The 22,205-nt window shown below is 41.9% G+C and overlaps 1 protein-coding gene across 2 annotated transcripts in view; it reads left to right on the top strand.

Annotated features, from left to right (window-relative positions):
- Window positions 1–22,205, top strand: part of LOC124551074 (U11/U12 small nuclear ribonucleoprotein 35 kDa protein-like) — a 53,209-nt gene that overhangs the window by 5,672 nt on the left and 25,332 nt on the right. For both annotated transcript variants that reach the window (XM_047125970.1, XM_047125968.1), the window contains exons 3-5: window positions 2,523–2,735; window positions 10,525–10,738; window positions 13,780–13,905. In XM_047125970.1, coding sequence (XP_046981926.1) covers window positions 2,523–2,735; window positions 10,525–10,738; window positions 13,780–13,874 — 522 coding nt within the window. In that variant the 3' untranslated portion in view covers window positions 13,875–13,905. The remainder of the gene's footprint in view (window positions 1–2,522; window positions 2,736–10,524; window positions 10,739–13,779; window positions 13,906–22,205) is intronic.

Below are 22,205 nucleotides of genomic sequence, written 5' to 3'. Positions count from 1 at the left end.
AAAAAAAAAGTTTGCTATTGTTAAACCTGTTATTCTAGTGAGGTATTTACACATGATCAGTGACTATATGAAGGACACAAGAGCTATTTCTATAAATTGCATTATCTTGTGGTTTAAAACATGTTAAGAATGAACTCCTTAGAAAAATAAAAATGCTGCTGTTGTATGGCAGAAGAGGAAATTGTTTACATATACATCTACATGTATATTCTGCAAACCTCCGAGAGGTGCAAGGCAGAGAGTACATCCCATTGTACTAGTTATTTGGTTTTCTTCCTATTCCATTCACACGTGGAGTGCGGGACGAATGATTGTTTGAATGCCTCTGAGCAGGCAGTAATTATTCTAATCTTATCTTCATGGTCCCTATGTGAGCAGTACGTAGGGGGTTGAGGTATATTCGTAGAGTAATCATTTAAACCGGTTCTTGAAACTTTGTTAATAGACTTTCTCGGGATAGTTTATGTCTATCTTCAAGAGCCTTCCAGTTCAGTTCCTTCAGTTTCTCTGCGACACTCTCCCACAGGTTAAACAGACGTGACCATTCGTGCTGCCCTTCTCTGTATATATTCAACATCCCCTGTTAGTCCTATCTGGTACAAGACCCACACATTTGAGCAATATTCTAGAATCGACCACACAAGTGATTTTTGTAAGCAATCTCCCTTGTAGAGTGATTGCATTTCTTAGTATTCTAGTAGTAAACTGAAGTCTGCCACCTGCTATACCACGACTGAACCTGTGTGGTCATTCCATTCCAGTTCATATCCCTACAAAGTGTTACAACCAGATATTTGTATTAGTTGGCCGGTTCCAACAGCACTTTATTGATATTGTAGTCTTAGGATACTATGTTGTTTTTTTTGTTTTGTGAAGTGCACAGTTTTACATTTCCGAACATTTAAAGCAAGATGCCAGTCTCTGCACCACTTTAAAATTTCATTGAGATTCAACTGAATATGTATGCAGCTTTATTCATATAGTAGCCTACTTATTATAGATAACTGTATCATCTACAAAAAGCCTGATTGTACTATTAATATTGTCTGCAAGGTCATTAATATACAACATGAACAGCAAGGGTCCAAACACATTCCTCTGTGGCACGCCCGACGTTAGTTCTACATCCGACTACTCTCCATCCAAGATAACATGTTACGTCCTCCCTACCAAAAAGTCACTTGATATCCCATATGATTGTCTTTTTAACAATAAGCGTAGGTGTAGTACTGAGTCAATTGCTTTTCGGAAATCGAGAAATATTGCATCTATGTGATTGCCTTGATCCAAAGCTTTCAGTATGTCTATGTCATGATAGAAAAGTGGGAGATGCTGGTTGGCATTGAGGATGTCATTACAAGTGATGGTCTTCAATAACATAGGTTAATGTTTTCTGCATCTGTATATTTTTGCTTTCAACTAATTTTACCTTTTTTATGTCTTCAGTTAGGTTGATGTAATTGGAATTTTCCGAGATTTCTTCATAATTTTCACCACTTGGTATAATTGGTGTGTGTGTGTGTGTGTGTGTGTGTGTGTGTGTGTGTGTGTGTGTGTGTGTGTGTTTATCAAATCGTAATCATCAGTGTGATATGCTGATATCCTTAATTAAAAGCATGCAGTAGAACTGGCAAATCCATATCAGTAACCTATGTTTTATTTTTACTGAAGACTCTGGAATTCTATGAATGTCACTTCAAAGCATCCTGGTACTTGCCCCTTGCTTATAATTAGCTGTTAAGATACAATGGGTAACAGGATTGTGATGATTTTGTTGTATGAAATATTCTAGCTGAACTTTTCATGTCAGAAAAACTCCAGGCATTTGATAATTTCCACTATTGTATTCACTATGAGAACTACTGACTGTCACAGAGATGGTAGAAATTAACAGAGCTAAATACTTCCTTCAAACAGAAATTACAGCAGTGCCAACAGTGATGTAATGCTGACAGTGTCATTGTTGTCATCATATTGTATAATATGTTGCATACCCCTCTGCAGTCTTATCTATCAAACCCATGAACATACACATACCTTATGTGAATTTAAAAAACTTTTTAACACAAATTCTGATTTCGATGGCTTCCTTGATGTCTGAGACCCATTGATATGAAGTGAAAACAACTATGGCGTATCTGCTAAAATATGACGTACTCTGCAAACCATCATATCTTCCTTCATCTTTACATTTCTATTGACAACCATGGTCAATACTGTTATAATGACCTTACAATCACAGATTCTCATCTCTATGTTAGTTAAAAAATTTGGACATTTTTGTAACAAAGAGATCAAAGTTGGTACCCTCATGATTCGGTTCTCTGATTAACTGCCCAAGGTAGTTTTCAGATAAGACATTTAGAGCAATTTCACATAATAAACCATCACAACTACCAACCCTAATAAAGTCTGTAATTTGTAGTGGTGTACTGTCTGCGATTTTAATTCAGTTTTGTTGTGGTGTGGAAAATGAAGAGATATCAAACTTTAGCCTCAAGTTTTTCTCCTTACTGTTGCAGGAAGCTGAACGATGGTCTCCATATGCTTGGAAATTCTACAACCCACTGGCTGTCGGCAGCATAGATGGCACAGACACGGAACCACACGACCGGGGCATTGCACGTGCCATGGAGGCCGAGTACCAGCCTAATGCTCGGGTAGTTGGTAATCCCCGCGCAACTCTGTTTCTTGCCCGGTTACCACCTCACACTGATAAGGAAGAAATTCTAAAGGTATCCTATTAACTCAGCTTTCATTTGTGCGTTTCTCGTGATAATTTTGAGTTACTTGTCTGGAACATTAGGTGTTGTATTGGGATCATATTTGCAAACATAATCATGTTTAGATGGATGCACAGCCATGTCATCACGAGTGGTGTCTGTTCTGTCAGATATGCCCGAGATAACACACACTGCTTAAATATATATGTGGCTCCTTGACATTTATTTCAGTGCGGACACAGTAATGTTGTACGAACTCGTAACGGGAATCGGTCATTTGCGAGTAGAGGGTTAATGCATGAGGGATGGTGCATCTCAGTGTGCGACAAATTGAAAATTTGAGTCGGTCGTGGACTGTGTCCAGTTGATGAAGTGGTTGGGGCAGCTGTTCTTGAGAAGTGTTAAATCTGGTTTTGATGCTGGGAGCCACAAATTTCCACCCATCCCATCCCTTTCTTTACTTATTCTCTATTTCATATAATTATTTCAAATGCTTCTACAGAAATGTCGGAAGCTCATTAGTCCTCTCACACTTAGTATCCACTTCAGTGGATGCCAACTTTACTATTTAATACACTCCTGTTATTGCTCTTTCCAATGCCTCTGTCCTTTTGGGCGAACATTAGCTACTCACTTGTGTTAATTAGCAGCCAGTGGTGCTAGTACTTGGGCTTTTGTTGGTCTGAGAACTGGCCCATGTCAGAGAGACGGTGCCTGGGAAGAAGTCTTCACATCCGTTCACATTTGAAGGCAACTCGTTGTACAGAACGCATTTAAACGTGGTAAGAAAACTATATTTTATAATATATTCACGTGCTTTGCAACATCATATTATTGCAGAGAATGAACTTCTTTAAATGTCCACTGCATTGGACTCTGTGCATGTGTGTTGTATTGTAGTGAATTGCTAGTTAGCACTTGACTCCACTTCGAGACATGCTTCAAGACCTACCAGAATGCTCAGACTGTTCATTGGGTGATGATAGTGAAGCAACTGAGGACCGGGAGGTTATGCCACAGGAGGCTAAAATTGTACGCCAGTCAGTTGATTTGAAGTAGCCATGTGAGAGTTCTTCATTTTGCCGATAACAGTGAACGAGCACTGATCGGCTGTACAAGATTCTCCCAGTTTTAGATTCACTTCGGAAATCATTTCTGCAAGCAGCTGATCGAGAAGAAAGTTGGGTCTGTTGATGAGCAAATTATACCTGTTAAGTGTCAAATTACACTGAAGCAACAGGCAGCAAAGAAATGTAAAAGGTGTGGATTCCTGCAGATAGCTCAGGAGATATGCACAGATTTGACGTCCACCAGGGAGGTAGTGGTGGAAGAGAAATATTGAATGCATTAAGTGCCCGTGCAGGTGTCATCCTGAGATTCTGTGATGACATATAACACAAAAACAGTAAAATGTTTTTCGATAATTTGTTCACTAGTGTTCCTCTATTCGAGGAACTGAAGAAATGTGAAATATACACAGGAATGCGCCGAGGAATAGGTTCTTAGGAGCTCGATCTGGGTTTCTTCTGGAGAAGGAATTGAAGAAAAAAGGCTGCATGACATTTTCAGCAGTAGCAATGAAAACAATGTTACAGTTGCACACTGGCTTGGCAGCTCTTGTTCATGCTGGTTCAGCAGTAGATAGTGAACCCCAGAACACTATAACGTAATGGAGCACGAAAGAAAATAAAGCTATTCACATTTTCCACCTACATACTACAGTGCACACACGGGTGTCGTTGATCTAATGGACCAATGTTTGGCATGGTACGCACACCACTACCGTGATAAATGGTTGGTACCTTGTGAGCATTTTTTCGTTTTCGTGATATGTGTGTAGTAAATTGCTGGTTCGTACACAGGGCAAAGAAACATACTTCGACTCTTTTTTATTTCAAATTGTCATTAGCAAGAGCACTAAGAAATATTGACTCACACGATGGAAGCAGTGTATAAGGAAGCAGGCCAGGCCTAACTCTGCCTAAAGTAAAATGACGCCCAGAAACCATATCTGAAGTAAAATGACGCCCAGTAACCAGAACAGCAGATGAAATTATCATCGTGCAGGGAACCATTGGCCAAAACTGACAGATGTCAAAAATGCAAATTTCTGTCCTTATTAAATTTGAAAAAGGAAAACAAAATACGTATGTATTAAATGCAAAGAAAGTTTGTGCCCTGGTTGTTTTGAAAATGTTCACACCCAAAAATTTATGTAGCCATCTTTATGAAAGTACTCCATGGTTGCATTGTTTCCACTATAGTCGACATCATACAATTTGATATAATCACCTAAAAATTATCAATAAATGATTTCTGATTACTCGTAACTATTATTTGTTAAAATTAATCATTCATGAAATTGTATTCAATTTAAAATAAAATCATACATGAAAGGGTTGTGGCAGAACCTCCCAGTCCTCATCTGCTACACTATCATTAGCCAGTGAATACCCTGTGTCCTGTAGTAGGTCTTTTAGTTTGTCCTAAAGTAGAGGTAAATGCCAACTAGCGATTTTCACAACTCACCACAGTCATGACACACGTGGATGGAGTCTACGGTAGTGGACACACAGTTTTATTGGGCAGATATATTTTAAGTACAAGCATTTTTTATTTTATTTATTTTTTAATTTTTATTTTATTATTTATATATTTATTTATTTTTAATTTTTTTGTCACTTTTAAACACCTTCCATAGAACAAATTGTCTTTAATTGTGACACATGTTTCATACTTCTCTTTGTATTTACACATGGGTCCAGGCCTAGGGCATCAATTTTTCTAGCAAGAAAAATTGTGTGTGCCAGAAAAAAAGGAGAAGAGCAGTAATGGTTGTGGAAATTCTTATTAGTGAAAGGGAAATCGTAGGAAGACGGATGGAGGTGTGTGCATTATGCAACTGTCAATGCTGCCTCTGCAATGTATTTTTGTGGCAAGGATGCATCAGATGCGGAAACAGAAGCTTTGATGTAGCTTGGTATCTTTATTATTGTTTGTATGTATTTCCTCCTGTTTTATTAATTTGGTGAAGTTCTGGTGTAAAGTAAACGTGACTATATACTGTTGGAAATGTCTCATTTGCACAGGTTATAGGAAATTAGTTGAGCAAAAGGGGAGAAGGGAAAAGGAAGTGTTAGATCAAATACCAGTGGTAAACACAATTTTCGTTAACAAAGAACTAGATTCTGTAGCTGCAAGTCCTTCCTTCGAGCTCTTCCTTTCCTGACATTTTGAAACCTAGAAATGATACTCAGTGCACGGCAGTTGTGGATGAAAAGCTCAACATTAATGTTGATAACCAACATATGAAAAATTCCACAGCAAGTGAACCAGAATTAAGTCTAGGGGTGTTTACAATTTATGAAGAGCCCTTCTTTTGGGAAGAAAAGAACCACAAGATTACATAGTACAAAACAGAATTAATAAGAATAGAAACTGTGATTTCGCAAAGCCAGAACAAATATATCGTGATAAATGAAGATTTATTTCCAAGAATTTGTTTGAAAGAAAATTGTTGAATGGAGATGTGGTGCAACATGATTACTTGATTTACTCTTCCAGTCTGGGGTCCCTTTACTGTGCACCATGTAAACTGTTTGGGATTTAATCCCAATTTGGTACAAGTGGCCTTAGTGGTTGGAAACACACTAATCAAAGGGTAATTGGGCATAGAAATTCCTGTGCACATCATGATTGTGTTAAGTTTCAAAGAAAGGAGAAATACTGTACGTTGTGTTGATAAACAATTAATTACTCAGTTGCAAGAAGTAGTAAAGTATTAGTGAAATGTACTTCAGAGGGTGTTGGCTATAATGGAACAACTTTCTTCTAGGGCATTGCCATTTTATGGAGATGAAGTTCAGACTTCTTCTTTAAGGACAGGTAATTTTATGATGTGCTTAGAACTGATAGCTGAATCTGATCGATTCTTAGCTGGTCATACAGCTAAATAAGAAAACCCATATAAAAGAAACAACTCGTATTTATCATTTAGGACTCATGAAGAAAATATAAATAGTATAGGGAAGACTCACAGAAGAGATCTTGCAGGAGATAGTTGATGCAAAGTATTTCTTCATTATTTTCTTGTCTACCACTGGTGCTCCACACTGTCATCGGTAAAGTTTCATTATATAATATCTGTATAAATGTTGTATACTACAGGAGCGGTTTGTAGAAAAAAATCGAAACAAAACTTTTTCGACTGCTTTACAAGATACCGCAAAGTGCAAGCATCAGTTGTCTATAAAGGACATGAAATCATCATACGAATTGATGACCATTATCGCTGGTGAATATAGTGTGACCATTCCAATTCATTAATTTTTGAATCGTGTGTGTGCTAAATTTGTGGATGTTAATTTCTACATCTATTTCCATACTCCGCAAGCCACTTGACGGTGTGTGGCGGAGGGTACCTTGAGTACCTCTATCGGTTCTCCCTTCTATTTCAGACTCGTATTGTTCATGGAGAGAAAGATTGTCGGTATGCCTCTGTGTCGGCTCTAATTTATCTGATTTTATCCTCATGGTCTCTTCGCGAGATATACGTAGGAAGGAGCAATATGCTGCTTGACTCCTCGGTGAAGGTATGTTCTTGAAACTTCAACAAAAGCTCTTACTGAGCTGCTGAGCATCTCTCTTGCAGAGTCTTCCACTGGAGTTTATTATTTCTGTAACACTTTCGCGATTACTAAATGATCCTGTAACTAAGCGCGCTGCTCTCCGTTGGGTCTTCTCTATCTCTTCTATCAACCCTATCTGGTACGGATCCCACGCTGGTGAGCAGTATTCAAGCAGTGGGTGAACAATTGTACTGTAACCTATTTCCTATGTTTTCGGACTGCGTTTTCTTAGAATTCTTCCAATGAATCTCAGTCTGGCATCTGCTTTACCGACGATTAATTTTATAAGGTCATTTCATTTTAAGTCACTCCTAATGCCTACTTCCAGATAATTTATGGAATTAACTGCTTCCAGTTGCTGACCTGCTATATTTTAGCTAAATGATAAAGGACCTTTCTTTCTATGTATTTGCAGCACATTACACTTATCTACATTGAGATTCAATTGCCATTCCCTGCACCATGCGTCAATTCATTGCAGAGCCTCCTGCATTTCAGTACAATTTTCCATCGTTACAACCTCTCGATATACTACAGCATCATCTGCAAAAAGGCTCAGTGAACTTACGATGTTATCTGCAAGGTCATTTATATATATCGTGAATAGCAACGGTCCTACGACACTCCCCTGCGGCACACCTGAAATCACTCTTACTTTGGAAGACTTCTCTCCATTGAGAATGACATGCTGCATTCTGTTATCTAGGAACTCTTCAATCCAACCACACAATTGGTCTGATAGTCCATATGCTCATACTTTGTTCATTAAGTGTCTGTGGGGAACTGTATCAAATGCCTTGCGGAAGTCAAGAAACATGGCATCTACCCTGGAACCTCTTGTCTATGACCCTCTGAGGCTGGGTTTCACACAATCATGTTTTTCGAAACCCATGCCAATTCCTAGTCTCCAGAAAAGTTATTATACTCGAACATAATACGTGTTCCAAAATTCGATAACTGATCGACGTTAGAGATATAGGTCTATAGTTCTGCACAGCTGTTTGACGTCCGTTCTTGTAAAATGGGAATGACCGGTGCCTTTTTCCAATCTTTTGGAACACTACACTCTTGTAGAGACCTGTGGTACACCGCTGCATGAAGGGGGGCAAGTTTCTTCGCGCACTCTATGTAAAATCAAACTGGTATTCCATCATGTCCAGCGGCCTTTCCTCTTTTCAGCAATTTTAATTGTTTTTCTATCCCTCTGTCATCTATTTCGATACCTATCATTTTGTCACGTCTGGATATTTTGTTTTGATCCACCTACCGCTTTGACATGAGACCAAAATTTATTAGGATTTTCTGCCAAGTCAGTACATAGAACTTTACTTTCAAATTCGTTGAATGCCTCTCGCGTAGCCCTCCTCACACTACATTTCGCTTCATGTAATTTTTGTTTGTCTGCAAGGCTTTGCCTGTGTTAATGATTGCTGTGAAGTTCCCTTTGCTTCTGTAGCAGTTTTCTAACTCGGTTGTTGCACCACGGTCGCTCTTTTCCATCTCTTACGATCTTGTTTGGCACATACTCATTGAATGCTTATTGCAATTTGAGTTTCGGTTGACAAGTCCAGTTGGATTTAACACCACATGATGCACAGATTGTAATATAAGGTAGTTAGGTAGGCTGCCTCGCAAAACAGCATGTCATGGTCCAAATGTACAGGTAAATTGAGGAGATACAGTGTATCAAGGTTTTTAAATGTGGTATGTCTTCATTTTGTTCTATAAATGTATTATTGTTTTAATGGTAGAAATATTACTTCTCATCTGCTCTCTTTATCTGATGATTCTGGGGATGGCTGAGGCTGAAACACATTAAGGCGTATATGAAGTCTCCACGGGTTGTCAGCCGAGTAGCGTCGTCATCTCGTAGCAATGTTTCGATGGAATGCGTCTCCATCATCTTCAGGCCTGAAGATGATGGAGACGCATTCCATTGAAACGTTGCTACGAGACGACGATGCTACTCGGCTGACAACCTGTGGAGACTTCATATATGAAATTTGTCGTGAAAGCCTGCACTCGCAGATAACAAAGGTACTTGAATAATCACAAAATCATATAAATATCGTGATAGTCACTTATTGTGGTTAAATCTACAGTCGAGATCACAATAACATTTCAGTATTATGACCAGTTTCGGCTTATTTTGAAGTCATCCTCAGATTTTTTGGCCCCCCTATGGCTGGTGCTTGCAGCTCCGCAGTTTTTCATGTGATACCATGATCATGCATTGTAACAGTGTGTGATCTTCGTACCATGTGAAAAACTGGGGAGCTGCCAGCACCAGCCATAGGGGGTACAAAAAACCCTGAAGATGGCTTTAAAATAAACCGAAACCGGTCATAATAAACAGATGTTATTGCGATATCGAGTATTAATTTGACCAAAGTATAGCACCAGATTGTTGCACTCAAAGGACAATGTTGTCTAAATTTATGAGTCACATATTTCTTAGTTCACACAGTCCCACTTGTCAGTTGGGGAAACTAATGTGTTACATGTACATTGTGGAAACAATTGCAAATCTGAATCATTAAAATGCAAGAAATATGTGACTCTCATGTTTTCTACTTGAAAATTGAACCCATGATGCATAAGATTATTGTATCCCCTCTCTGTCCATGAAGAGGGAACTATTAGTTCTGAAAGATAAGTGTAGTTATCTTCTGCTTTTCAGTGTGTGTATTGACAGGACTTGCAACTTAACATCCTACAGGGAGGTAAATGCCAGACATCCATTCTGTTTTCTTGTAATTTTATAGTTTTGTTAAGCAAATTTTCCATTTAATTTAATTAATATGACCTTTCTTTTCTTTTACCATGGCAAAGAAATTATATAAGTTAACAAAAGGGGGAGGGGAGGGGGGTGGGAGTGTGTTTTCAGCTTTTTAAAAAATTTAATTTATGTTCACGTTGGCATAACTTCTACCATCTTTTTTTTCCCCCGATGGTTCTTTGTACTGAAAGCGTGCTTTCCAAACTGCAGCTGTTAGATTTTTTTTCCTTTTGGAACTTGATGGGCTTACCCCACTAAATTTCATTGTTATTTTGTGAGGCCTCGGTGCTCTAAAATTAGTCAATTGAACAGGTATTAATATTTGAATGTAATGGACAGTACTGCACTTTGTTTTTCTTCCCATAACTAATACTCTCTGTTTTTTCTTTTCTAGAAATTTTCAAAGTTTGGAACGATTCGGAATTGCCGACTTGTTAATGACATTGTCACAGGAGCTTTCAAGGGTTATGCATTTATCGAGTTCAAGCACGAGAGAGATGCTGTGTATGCATATGGCAAAGCAAAGGGTCTTCTTATCCAGGGGAAGGAGGTCCTTGTTGATTATGAGCAAGAGAGAATTCTTCCAGGATGGGTTCCACGACGTTTGGGTAAGATGGCAGCGTAGTATGGTCTTGCACTAATTTGTTGTCTAAATGGGAACAGTCTCACTGGTGATGGTTTTAACTTTGTACTTAACCTTCTGCTGGTGTGGTGTTCTCCGCACCAAGATTGGGCGCAGTGTATCAAGTTGATCACATCCCTTTTTCACTTTCTTTTTTTTAATTTCAATAATTGAAACCATTATTAATGGCAAATATCTTTACAGAAAGACAAAGGTGACATTAAAAGCACAACAACAGAAATATTAGTCATCACTGTTGGACTGTGGTAATAAATAAGGAATTTTACTGCGTCAGAGCAAAAAGTTTAATGTGTATTGAACCGAATGGCTTATGACACATTTTGTGACAATAATATATGTCAGTCTTTTCTTTATTGTGCAAGTATTTCACCTTTTATTCGTGACCACAGTTCTATTTCCTTCATTTCTTCTTTCTTCTTCTTCTTCTTCTTCTTCTTCTTCTTCGTCACATGTTGGCCTATAATGCTTTAGCCTCTGCTGAAGATCCATGTGAATTCTTGAGCTGTCCAGACTTTTTCCAGCTAAATGAAGCAAAGCTAATGCATTGGGTAATCATTTCAGGAATCCTTTTCTTCTGAAAAAATTTTTGTGGTTGCAAAAATAAATTACTTGCGTATTGGTTCTACTCATATTGATTATTGCCAAAAATTTAATGGTGAGCCAATGGTGAACATTTCTTGCAACATTGCATGAAATGGTCAACTTATCTGTACTCTCAGCTCCACCTTAGCGGATATTGTATAATGTTGCTATGGATGACTTCTGATTATCTTCTATGGCAGCATTTGTTGAGTTATTCTCATGCAGGTGTGATGCCAGAATTACACGTCACTTTTTTTAACAACATATGAGGGTTGCCCAGAAAGTAATGTACTGCATTTTTTTTCTCAGCCTTAAACAATGCTATGAATGTGAAATGTTGTGTATGCATTATTTGAAGTCTCCTGAGGGAGCGTGCCAAGTTTCGATCACTTCTGACAGGTAGCGTAGCTGTAGAAGAGTTTCAAAATGGTGTTTGTATGTGATGTATGTTACAAGCAACATGCTGTCATTGAATATATCACTGCAGAGAAAGAAACTGTGGGGGATATTCACAAACGCTCGTGCAAAGTCTGTGGAGCATCTGCTGTCGACTGGAGTACAGTTAGTCGCTGGGCACGGAGTGTGAGGTCATCAGAAGGTGGTTCGGCAGAGCTCCACGATTTGCAGTGGTCAGGCAGCATTGCAACATATTTGCCCCTCTGTGCTGCACGTAACATAATGTCCTGGCAAGCTAGGGGTAGCAGGTGTGTTGCCCACATTTTTAAAGTTATTTAGCTACATTTAGGGGACGGCCACACACCCGTTTCATCACCCAGTCAATCGGCATACTGACAACACAGAAAGTTAAATAATTGCTGGTAGGACTGTGAATGGTGATAAATTTAAATACAATTCACATCTCAGATGAATTGTATTTAAAAATAAATAAAGGTTATTAAATAGTTTAAGTTCCTGAATTCAGTTGTTGACAGAACAAAATGCTTTACATCAGATCGCTAAGAACAGCACACCATGTTAAGTTTTAGATAGCTATCAAAAATATAATAGGAGTCCACAGCTTCAATTCAGATGTCAAGGTCCTAACCAGGGTAATTGGCAAAAAATTTACAAGTCCCACAGGTTAACTTGCAGAAATTATAAGTCCAACTCTAGTTAAGTGAAGAGAAGCAGAAGCTCAGCATTTGCTCTGGAGAATCAGAGGCCCTCCTATGTTAATTAGCAAAAATTTGCTAGCTCAACCCTTGCTCACACGAGAAGATTAAAGTTCTTTTGTGAGCTGACAAAAATATTCTAAGTTCAGTGCTGGCATTCACGAAATCTGTCTGGCTCTGACTAGTGAAAACTTCTCAGTGAATATCACAAGTCCACAGTGCTGTATTGTGAAATATTACATGCCCCCTGACTGTTCTAAGAATAATTGTAAGTTCGCAGTGCTGTTGCTGAAAGCCGGCCAGAGTGGCCGAGCGGTTCTAGGCACTACAGTCCAGAACCGCGCGACCACTATGGTCGCAGGTTCGAATCCTGCCTCGGGCATGGATGTGTATGATGTCCTTAGGTTAGTTAGGCTTAAGTAGTTCTAAGTTCTAGGGGACTGATGATGACCTCAGAAGTTAAGTCCCATAGTGCTCAGAGCCATTTTGTTGCTGAAAATTACTGTAAGTCCATGAAGTGGAACTCTGAAATTTTAATTAACACTTATATGAAGCTACTGATTCATCGCGAATTCAAGAGTAGGTCTGTCCCATGCGGCGACCAACAACAGTGTCCTGAGCCAAGATGGCGGTGGCCATTTTATAGACTGCAATGTAGATTGGAAAACTAGCTCCATAGATGTAATGAAGAGCCTTAGTTCAGGAAGACATTGGACCTTAGGTGCTAGCAATTTAATGTTATAAATTGTAGTTTGATTTTTGGTTGGCCTAAAGTGTAGTTACAGTGGACCTGGCTCTCTCATTGTGTGCTACTATTAACAATTTGTTATCATTGGTCACAGCCCATCGGGTGACAGTATTCACTAGCCAGATCACTTGAGCTTGTAATCTTGGTTGTCATAAATATTTAACTGTTTCTTCTGAATGTTTCTCTATTTGTAAGGCAGCCTAATGCCACATCTTAAATTGGGGTGGTAAAATGAGAGCATTGAATTTTGTAATTTAATACTTGGCTGTTTTTTTTCTGAGTATGTCATGATTTCTGAGGTTGTGGTTAGATTTGGGGTTAACAGAACAGCTTAAACAAATTACCAGCTAACTTCATTTATGAAGGAAAGGAAATTCCAAATGGGCAAGGTCACTGGTTACCCAGGTCTTGCCTGATTCATCGTGTTAATTTCGTATCATTCTTTGCACAAACAGTTATCAACTGCAGCATACAACAGAAAATCTGGGTACATAGTGAGTGCACTTTTATCTCCATTTGTACTGTCACTGCAAATACTCTACAGAAGATGTATATTTCTCCAAGGTGGAGGTTTTGGTGGCAAGAAGGAATCTGGGCAGCTGAGGTTCGGTTGTCGAGATCGTCCATTCCGAAAGCCCTACACATTGTTGGATGTCTAACATTCGTGTTGGTTAACCTTCAGACTGCCAGGTAAGTGCTCTGCAAAAGTGACATGTGATATAATCTTTGCTTTGCCATTTTTTAAATGTTACTGATTCGCATTTATGGTCCACATTTCTGGTTATTCACGTGGCCAAAATTGCTTAACATTACAGGGCACAAGTAAATAGCCCCTATGTTTGAAGGACCATTTCTCACATTTTGAACTTCAAAAGAAAGAAAGAAAGAAAAAGCTCAAAGAATACTTAATTTACAAAAAAGCAGTAAAATGCATCATAGATTCAACTAATGTATTCCATAGAGTTTTTCATACAGGAGAAATTTTAGGGATGTGTAACAAGGCAAGATATACATAAACTAACTAAAGCACCTGTTGGTGCAACCATTTTGAAGACGCTCATGAAGACATTAAAGGAGATGAGCACCATTGATGTTCAAGCACATAATCTACTAATGAAATTGTGGAAAAAACTGAAAGCAGTGATTACAAATGATCACCAAATCACAATGAGAGAAGTTACTGATAATATTGGCATATCAGTTGGCTCATACACAACAAAATTTGTTACAAAATTGTTGAATTTTGAACAAAACAGTAGTGAATGCAGGTTGCTCAGGTGTCAGCAGTGGTGGAAAAACTGCAGAAACATGTCATAATATGATGACACATAGGTTTATGGACACGAATTCAAAACTAGGGCTAAACATCATGTTCCTAACTGAATTAACAGCATAATCAAAGGAATGTTCATTCCTCAACTAGCTGGTTTTCAACCTGGAGATAGTGCTACAGTCAGATACTGAACCTCACTCAACAAACTAAGAATGGTTCCGAACTTTGCTAGATAGCTGGAGTTGTGTTTGTTGACTTAACAGTTGCCTGTAAGACTAGCAGCCAAAGAAAGTTGCTGAAGAAAATTTACCAGCTCACCAGTGATTGCCAAGTAATATCCCTCATAGGCACTCTCCTGCCGGAAAAGAAGATTCCAGATCTTCCCACTGGTTAAGAAGGCCTGATGATCCATACAAAAGAACAGCCTACCTCAAAGTAGTATGCTCACTCCTCTGCTTCTTAATATTTACACAAATGATCAGTCCTCTATGGAACTCTACAGGTGTTTCAGCTGTGCGGATGATACAGCAGTGGCTGTCCAAGGGAAGACATTTGAAGACACGGAAGATAAGTTGATGTTGTTATTGGATATACTTAGCCTTCACTCTGAGGTCAATCGTGTAAGGCCAAATCCCAATGAGACTCATGCGTGTACATTTCACTTCACGAATAGACGAGCTCGGTGTGAAATGGATATCACATGGCAAGGGAAATGACTTCAACATTGTCCACCATCTGTATGCTTGGGTGTTACTCTTGACCATACACTGTTCTTCGAGAAACATTACTGTAACACCAGGCTGAAGGTCAGTGGAAGGAACAATATTTTGTGGAAGCTCACAGCCACCACTTGGGGAACTAGTCCTCACATCCTGTGAACTTGTGCTCTTCCTTTATGTGTGTCAGCTGTAGAGGGGTGTCTGGAGTGTGCATGTAGCCCCACCAAGCTAGTCAACACTGCAGTCAATGAGATTGTCCAGATCTTGTCGGGGTGTGTGTTGCCAACACCAGTTGGCAAGCTCTACACAGTTGTTGGAATAGCTTGTGCCCACCCCCTACTCCCATCCCTCCCTGCTGTCAGAAGGGCCACATCTGCTGTTGCTGACAGAATGAAACACATAAATGAATCCTGTCGTCCACTACATGATCATCAAGTTGCAGTCTGTTGATCGAAATCTAGAAAGAGCTTCTTCTCTAAGGCTCACCACTGGTGGGAACTCTGGAATCTTAACCGCATCACCAGATGGAAAAGTATGCTGCCCATGGATATCCCTGCAAAAGAAGAGGTAGCCCCAGGACACAGTCTGCCCTATCCTGTTCAGAGATCACTCAGTCATATTAAAGTGGTCATGCCCCTTTGCGAGACCAACATACAAAAATGGGGGATCCTCCCAACTGATGCAGACCTTTCCTTTGAGGTGGAACAATGCGAGATGCAGCCACTTGCTTATATGCTCTCTACTGGAACAATCTTGCACAACATACAACCTGATTGAGGCAAATAACAAGGCCATCAGAGTTGCTGTGTTCTGGAAGTGCTGACCATTATACAGAAATGAATGAATGAACAGCTTAATGCATCTTGCGTTATTGCTGCAAGGTTGAACAATCGGTAAGGAGCACTACTTGTAAGTTCAGCACCATATGCTTGAAGCAATCTGAAAAATTCCGTGATTTGTGGTGGAACAATTACTGGCTTTTGTACCATAATAATGCACATACTCACAGTTCATTGCCAGTTCCTAAATTTTTGAGTGAAAACAATACTGTAATAATGCCCAGCTTCCATATTCACCAGACACAGCCATATATGACTATTTCTGTTCACAAAAATAAAGAAAACGTGAAAAAATAACTTCTCTAAGCAAGCTAAAAGCTATCTCAAAGATCAAGTTTCTAAGCACTGTAGTATTGTTTGCATAAAAAAATTATATTTGTAGAAATAAGATGTTTTTACTTTGCAGGTGATTTGTTTGGAACATAAATCTAATTTGCTTCACCCATAATCAATATTTGATCAGGCAGTGTTAAAACTTAACTTGATGTCCTGGGTTCTTTGTCATAAATATAACCTGACAAATTTCAATGTGACTTTTGATTTATTCTTCATAGATGTGTCAAAAATACTCACAAATTATGTACAACCATTGCTTCATTCCAGTCTTCTAGATTGCCTTATAACAAATTATGTGACTCGTGACTAAACAACTTAAACTGAGCTGCACTTGTGCCAAAAACTGTATTGTGCAGACTGTCTCATGTGGACGCAATAATTGTTGAATGTATAAAGACATAACAATCCAAAATTACAAATGTGTTATTAAAACAGTTACATTAGTTAACTTACAGTTTACCTATTCACAAATTTTAAGATGTGGCATTATGCCTTACAGAAAGAAGGAAAATGTTTAACATAAGCTGAATTTGAATGAGATTTTAGTTTTTCACTAAATTTTATAAATTATGATTTGTAAACAGTTAGCTATAAAGAATAGATTCCCTCTTAATTACATAGTTAAGTTTACTAACATTTACACCAGATCTTGTTCAGGAGTTGAATATTTTAGTTAATGTTGTTCTGCAATAAGTTGTGGTGTAGTTAGTTACGTGTTCCATAGATCATGGAATGGTGGTAAGGAATGAAAGAAGAAGCCGCCTGGTAGAATTCTGCAGAGCATAACTTAATCACAGCTAACACTTGGTTCCAGAATCATGAAAGAACGTTGTGTACGTCGAAGAGGCCTGGAAACTCTGGAAGGTTTCATATAGATTATACACTCCTGGAAATTGAAATAAGAACACCGTGAATTCATTGTCCCAGGAAGGGGAAACTTTATTGACACATTCCTGGGGTCAGATACATCACATGATCACACTGACAGAACCACAGGCACATAGACCCAGGCAACAGAGCATGCACAATGTCGGCACTAGTACAGTGTATATCCACCTTTCACAGCAATGCAGGCTGCTATTCTCCCATGGAGACGATAGTAGAGATGCTGGATGTAGTCCTGTGGAACGGCTTGCCATGCCATTTCCACCTGGCGCCTCAGTTGGACCAGCGTTCGTGCTGGACGTGCAGACCGCGTGAGACGACGCTTCATCCAGTCCCAAACATGCTCAATGGGGGACAGATCCAGAGATCTTGCTGGCCAGGGTAGTTGACTTACACCTTCTAGAGCACGTTGGGTGGCACGGGATACATGCGGACGTGCATTGTCCTGTTGGAACAGCAAGTTCCCTTGCCGGTCTAGGAATGGTAGAACGATGGGTTCGATGACGGTTTGGATGTACCGTGCACTATTCAGTGTCCCCTCGACGATCACCAGTGGTGTACGGCCAGTGTAGGAGATCGCTCCCCACACCATGATGCTGGGTGTTGGCCCTGTGTGCCTCGGTCGTATGCTGTCCTGATTGTGGCGCTCACCTGCACGGCGCCAAACACGCATACGACCATCATTGGCACCAAGGCAGAAGCGACTCTCATCGCTGAAGACGACACGTCTCCATTCGTCCCTCCATTCACGCCTGTCGCGACACCACTGGAGGCGGGCTGCACGATGTTGGGGTGTGAGCGGAAGACGGCCTAACGGTGTGCGGGACCGTAGCCCAGCTTCATGGAGACGGTTGCGAATGGTCCTCGCCGATACCCCAGGAGCAACAGTGTCCCTAATTTGCTGGGAAATGGCGGTGTGGTCCCCTACGGCACTGCGTAGGATCCTACGGTCTTGGCGTGCATCCGTGCGTCGCTGCGGTCCGGTCCCAGGTCGACGGGCACGTGCATCTTCCGCCGACCACTGGCGACAACATCGATGTACTGTGGAGACCTCACGCCCCACGTTTTGAGCAATTCGGCGGTACGTCCACCCGGCCTCCCGCATGCCCACTATACGCCCTCGCTCAAAGTCCGTCAACTGCACATACGGTTCACGTCCACGCTGTCGCGGCATGCTACCAGTGTTAAAAACTGCGATGGAGCTCCGTATGCCACGGCAAACTGGCTGACACTGACGGCGGCGGTGCACAAATGCTGCGCAGCTAGCACCATTCGACGGCCAACACCGCGGTTCCTGGTGTGTCCGCTGTGCCGTGCGTGTGATCATTGCTTGTACAGCCCTCTCGCAGTGTCCGGAGCAAGTATGGTGGGTCTGACACACCAGTGTCAATGTGTTCTTTTTTCCATTTCCAGGAGTGTATAATGGTAAGACAGAGATTTAGGAACTAGGTTTTAAATTGTAAGACATTTCCAGGGGCAGATGTGGATTCTGACCACAATATATTGGTTGTGAACTGTAGATAAAACTGAAGAAACTGCAAAAAGGTGGGAATTTAAGGTGATGCGACCTGGATAAACTGAATGAACCAGAGGTTGTAGAGAGTTAAAAAGAGAGCATTAGGGAATGATTGACAAGAATGGGGGAAATAAATACACTAGAAAAAGAATGGGTAGCTTTGAGAGATGAAATAGTGAAGGCAGCAGAGAATCAAGCAGGTTAAAAGACGAGGGCTACTAGAAATCATTGGGTAACAAAGAGATATTGAATTTAATAAAGGATAAAATATAAAAATGCAGGAAATGAAGCAGGCAAAAAGGAATACAAATGTCTCAAAAATGAGTTCTACAGGAAGTGCAAAATGGTTAAGCAGGGATGGCTAGAAGACAAATGGAAGGATGTAGAGGCAGGGGTAAGGTAGATACTGCATACAGGAAAATTAAAGAGACCTGTGGAGAAAAGAGAACCACTTGTATGAATATCAAGGGCTCAATGGAAAACCAGTTCTAAGCAAAGAAGGGAAAGCGTAAAGGTGGGAGGAGTACATAGAGGGTCAGTGCAGGGGCGATATACTTGAGGGCAATATTATGGAAATGGAAGAAGACCTAGATGAAGATGAAATGGGAGATAGGGTACTGCATGAAAAGTTTGACAGAGCACTGAAGGACCCAAGTCGAAACAAGGTCCCGGGAGTAGACAACATTCCATTAGAACTGCTGAGGAGGAGGAGGAGGAGGAGGAGACTAGTGTTTAACGTCCCGTCGACAACGAGGTCATTAGAGACGGAGCGCAAGCTCGGATGAGGGAAGGATGGGGAAGGAAGTTGGCCGTGCCCTTTCAAAGGAACATCCCGGCATTTGCCTGAAGCGATTTAGGGAAATCACGGAAAACCTAAATCAGGATGGCCGGAGACGGGATTGAACCGTCGTCCTCCCGAATGCGAGTCCAGTGTGCTAAAGAACTGCTGATAGCCTTGGGAGAGCTAGCCCTGACAATACCCACTGCGGGTCCGGGGTAAGAATAGGCCTGAGGTATTCCTGCCTGTCATAAGAGGTGACTGAAAGGAGTTTCAACCATTTCGGCCTTCAATGTAATGGTCCCCATTGGGGTTCGACCTCTATTTTTCAAAATTCTACAGAAGTACGAGCCTTTTGGGGAAGGACACCTTACGTAGTGTACCATCGGTCCTCAGTGCACTAAGACCTTGGCACTCATCATCGTAACGGCGTCATAACTGCACCCACTGTTCGTCAATTTGGGCCTAAACACCTGATGGGTTGCACAAGTTACGGCCGTAGTGCGTCCCCATCTGCACCTACGATCATGATGGATTTCCATGGCACCCGAAATCCAGCACGGTAGCCAGTCCGTTGTGGTGGGGTCGTCATGTACCCTCTAGGTTGTAGCCCCCTGACAACACAGGGATTGTACTGCCGATACTGCACTCTCCCCACGTCAGCCAAGGAGTAGATGCCTGTCTACCTGGGGCATCAGGACTCCCGGCAACGGTCATCCTGCCAGGTGGCCCTTGCTGAGGCTGGGTGGCGCCTGTGGAGAGAGCCCCTGGTCGGAGTGGGTGGTATCGGGGTGGACATTTCGCAGATAAAACGTCAACATGCATCAGTTCGCTCTGCGGCCGCGTCTTCCAAGAGGAAAGGTTCTCTCTCTGTCTCTGGTTCTGGTACTTCTACCTTTTCCCCCCTTGGCCACTCCCTGGGAGGAAGGACAGGCCCGCCGGCTTGGGGCGAAATACTTCCCCCACTATTTAGTATGTTCTCGGACCGATGGGGGGACGTTCGCCACCTCCAAGCCCATGTTCTTTGTACACCATATTGAGGATATCTTCGGAGAAATCAAGGCTCTTAGTAAAACTCCCCTACGCAGTCAGCAGCGCTCCAGGCATGCGACCGACTAGGGGACATTGCAGTGTCCATTGTCCCACATCTGGCACTCAATAAGACGCAGGGGATTATTTTCCATCGGGACCTCCTGCTGCAATCTGATGAGGAGCTCAGGGCCAACCTGGAGCGCCGTGGCGTGCATTTCGTCCAGTGCGGCCCCAAAGACTGTCGCGTCGACACTGGGGCCTTCATCCTCGCCTTCGAGGGGGATGCTCTCCCGGAGAAGGTAAAGATGATGTGCTACCGGTGCGACATGCGACCTTACGTCCCGCCTCGTATGCGATGCTTTCGATGTAAGCAGAAGAAGATACAAGAATTGAAAACCTTGGACCACCTGTCTTATTCTGAGGCCAGGAAGAAATATGACCGCCTCCATCCCGTGATGTTGACAATGTCGTTTGCTTCAGTCATGTCCACTTCTTCCGCAGTATCCTCACCCCTATCCTGTCCCCCCTCTACCTCCTCACCGCATCCGGGGTCTATGCCTCCGCCTTCCAAATCCCTCCCTTCCAAATCCTCCTCCCTCGCGGCCCCTGTCCCCTCTGCCCCAGGGTCCACCCTTCCTCCTCCTCCTCCTCCTCCGCCGTCGCCCGAGAAGCGATCCTCTTCTCAGGTGTCCATCGTGGAAACGTTACGGACCCCGGCTTCCGAGGTCCGGCGTTCCAAAAAGGACCCAGAGTGTGAGGACTTTCTTCGGGTCCAGCCCCACAGCCCACCATCCCTGTGGCTCATCGGTCTTCCAAGAAGGCCTCAAAGAAGAAGTCTTTATCCCCCTCTCCACCCCGGCGCATTTCGTCTGATGCTCCATCCGACAGTCACTGCTCTCAACCGTCCTCAGTTTCACCAGGACGCTCTGCTGCCAGGCGCTCAGCTGGCCTGTCGTCGGCGGACAATGCTGCCCCTCCTGCGCAACCCAGGAATGTGACCGCAGCTGGCGACGACTCGATGGTACAGGATCCACCTCCCGACGGTTGTAGTGATGTTCCCTCGAAACCTGGCCCTCCGCGGCTCTCGAGGTGACCAGCTCTTCACCCGTTTCGTTCCCCCCTTTCTCTGATTCGAGATGGATCTGTTACATTGGAACGTAAGAGGTATTCGATCTAATCGGGAGGAATTACAACTGCTCCTCCGCCTGCACCTTCCGCTCGTCATAGGTCTCCAGGAAACGAAGTTACGCCCAACTGACCGTATTGCTTTTACCCACTATACCTCAGAGTGATCTGACCTAGCCCCTGTAGACGGTATTCCAGCTCATGGTGGGGTCATGTTGCTCGTTTGGGACGATGTCTATTACCATCCCATCCCATTGACCACCCCACTCCAAGCGATAGCTGTCCGTATTACTCTTTCTGCCTTTACTTTTTCTGTATGTACTGTCTACACTCCGTCGTCATCCGCAGTTAGTCGGGCTGACATGATGCACCTCATTGCTCAGCTTCCTCCACCGTTTTTATTGTTTGGCGACTTCAATGCCCATCATCCCCTTTGGGGTTCTCCTGCATCCTGTCAGAGAGGCTCCCTCTTGGTGGATGTTTTCAA

This window comes from Schistocerca americana, chromosome 9 (assembly GCF_021461395.2).
Source record: "Schistocerca americana isolate TAMUIC-IGC-003095 chromosome 9, iqSchAmer2.1, whole genome shotgun sequence".
Classification (NCBI taxonomy): Eukaryota; Metazoa; Arthropoda; class Insecta; order Orthoptera; family Acrididae; genus Schistocerca; species Schistocerca americana.
Note: the sequence above shows the minus strand (reverse complement) of the source record. Positions and strands in the feature narration are given on the sequence as shown.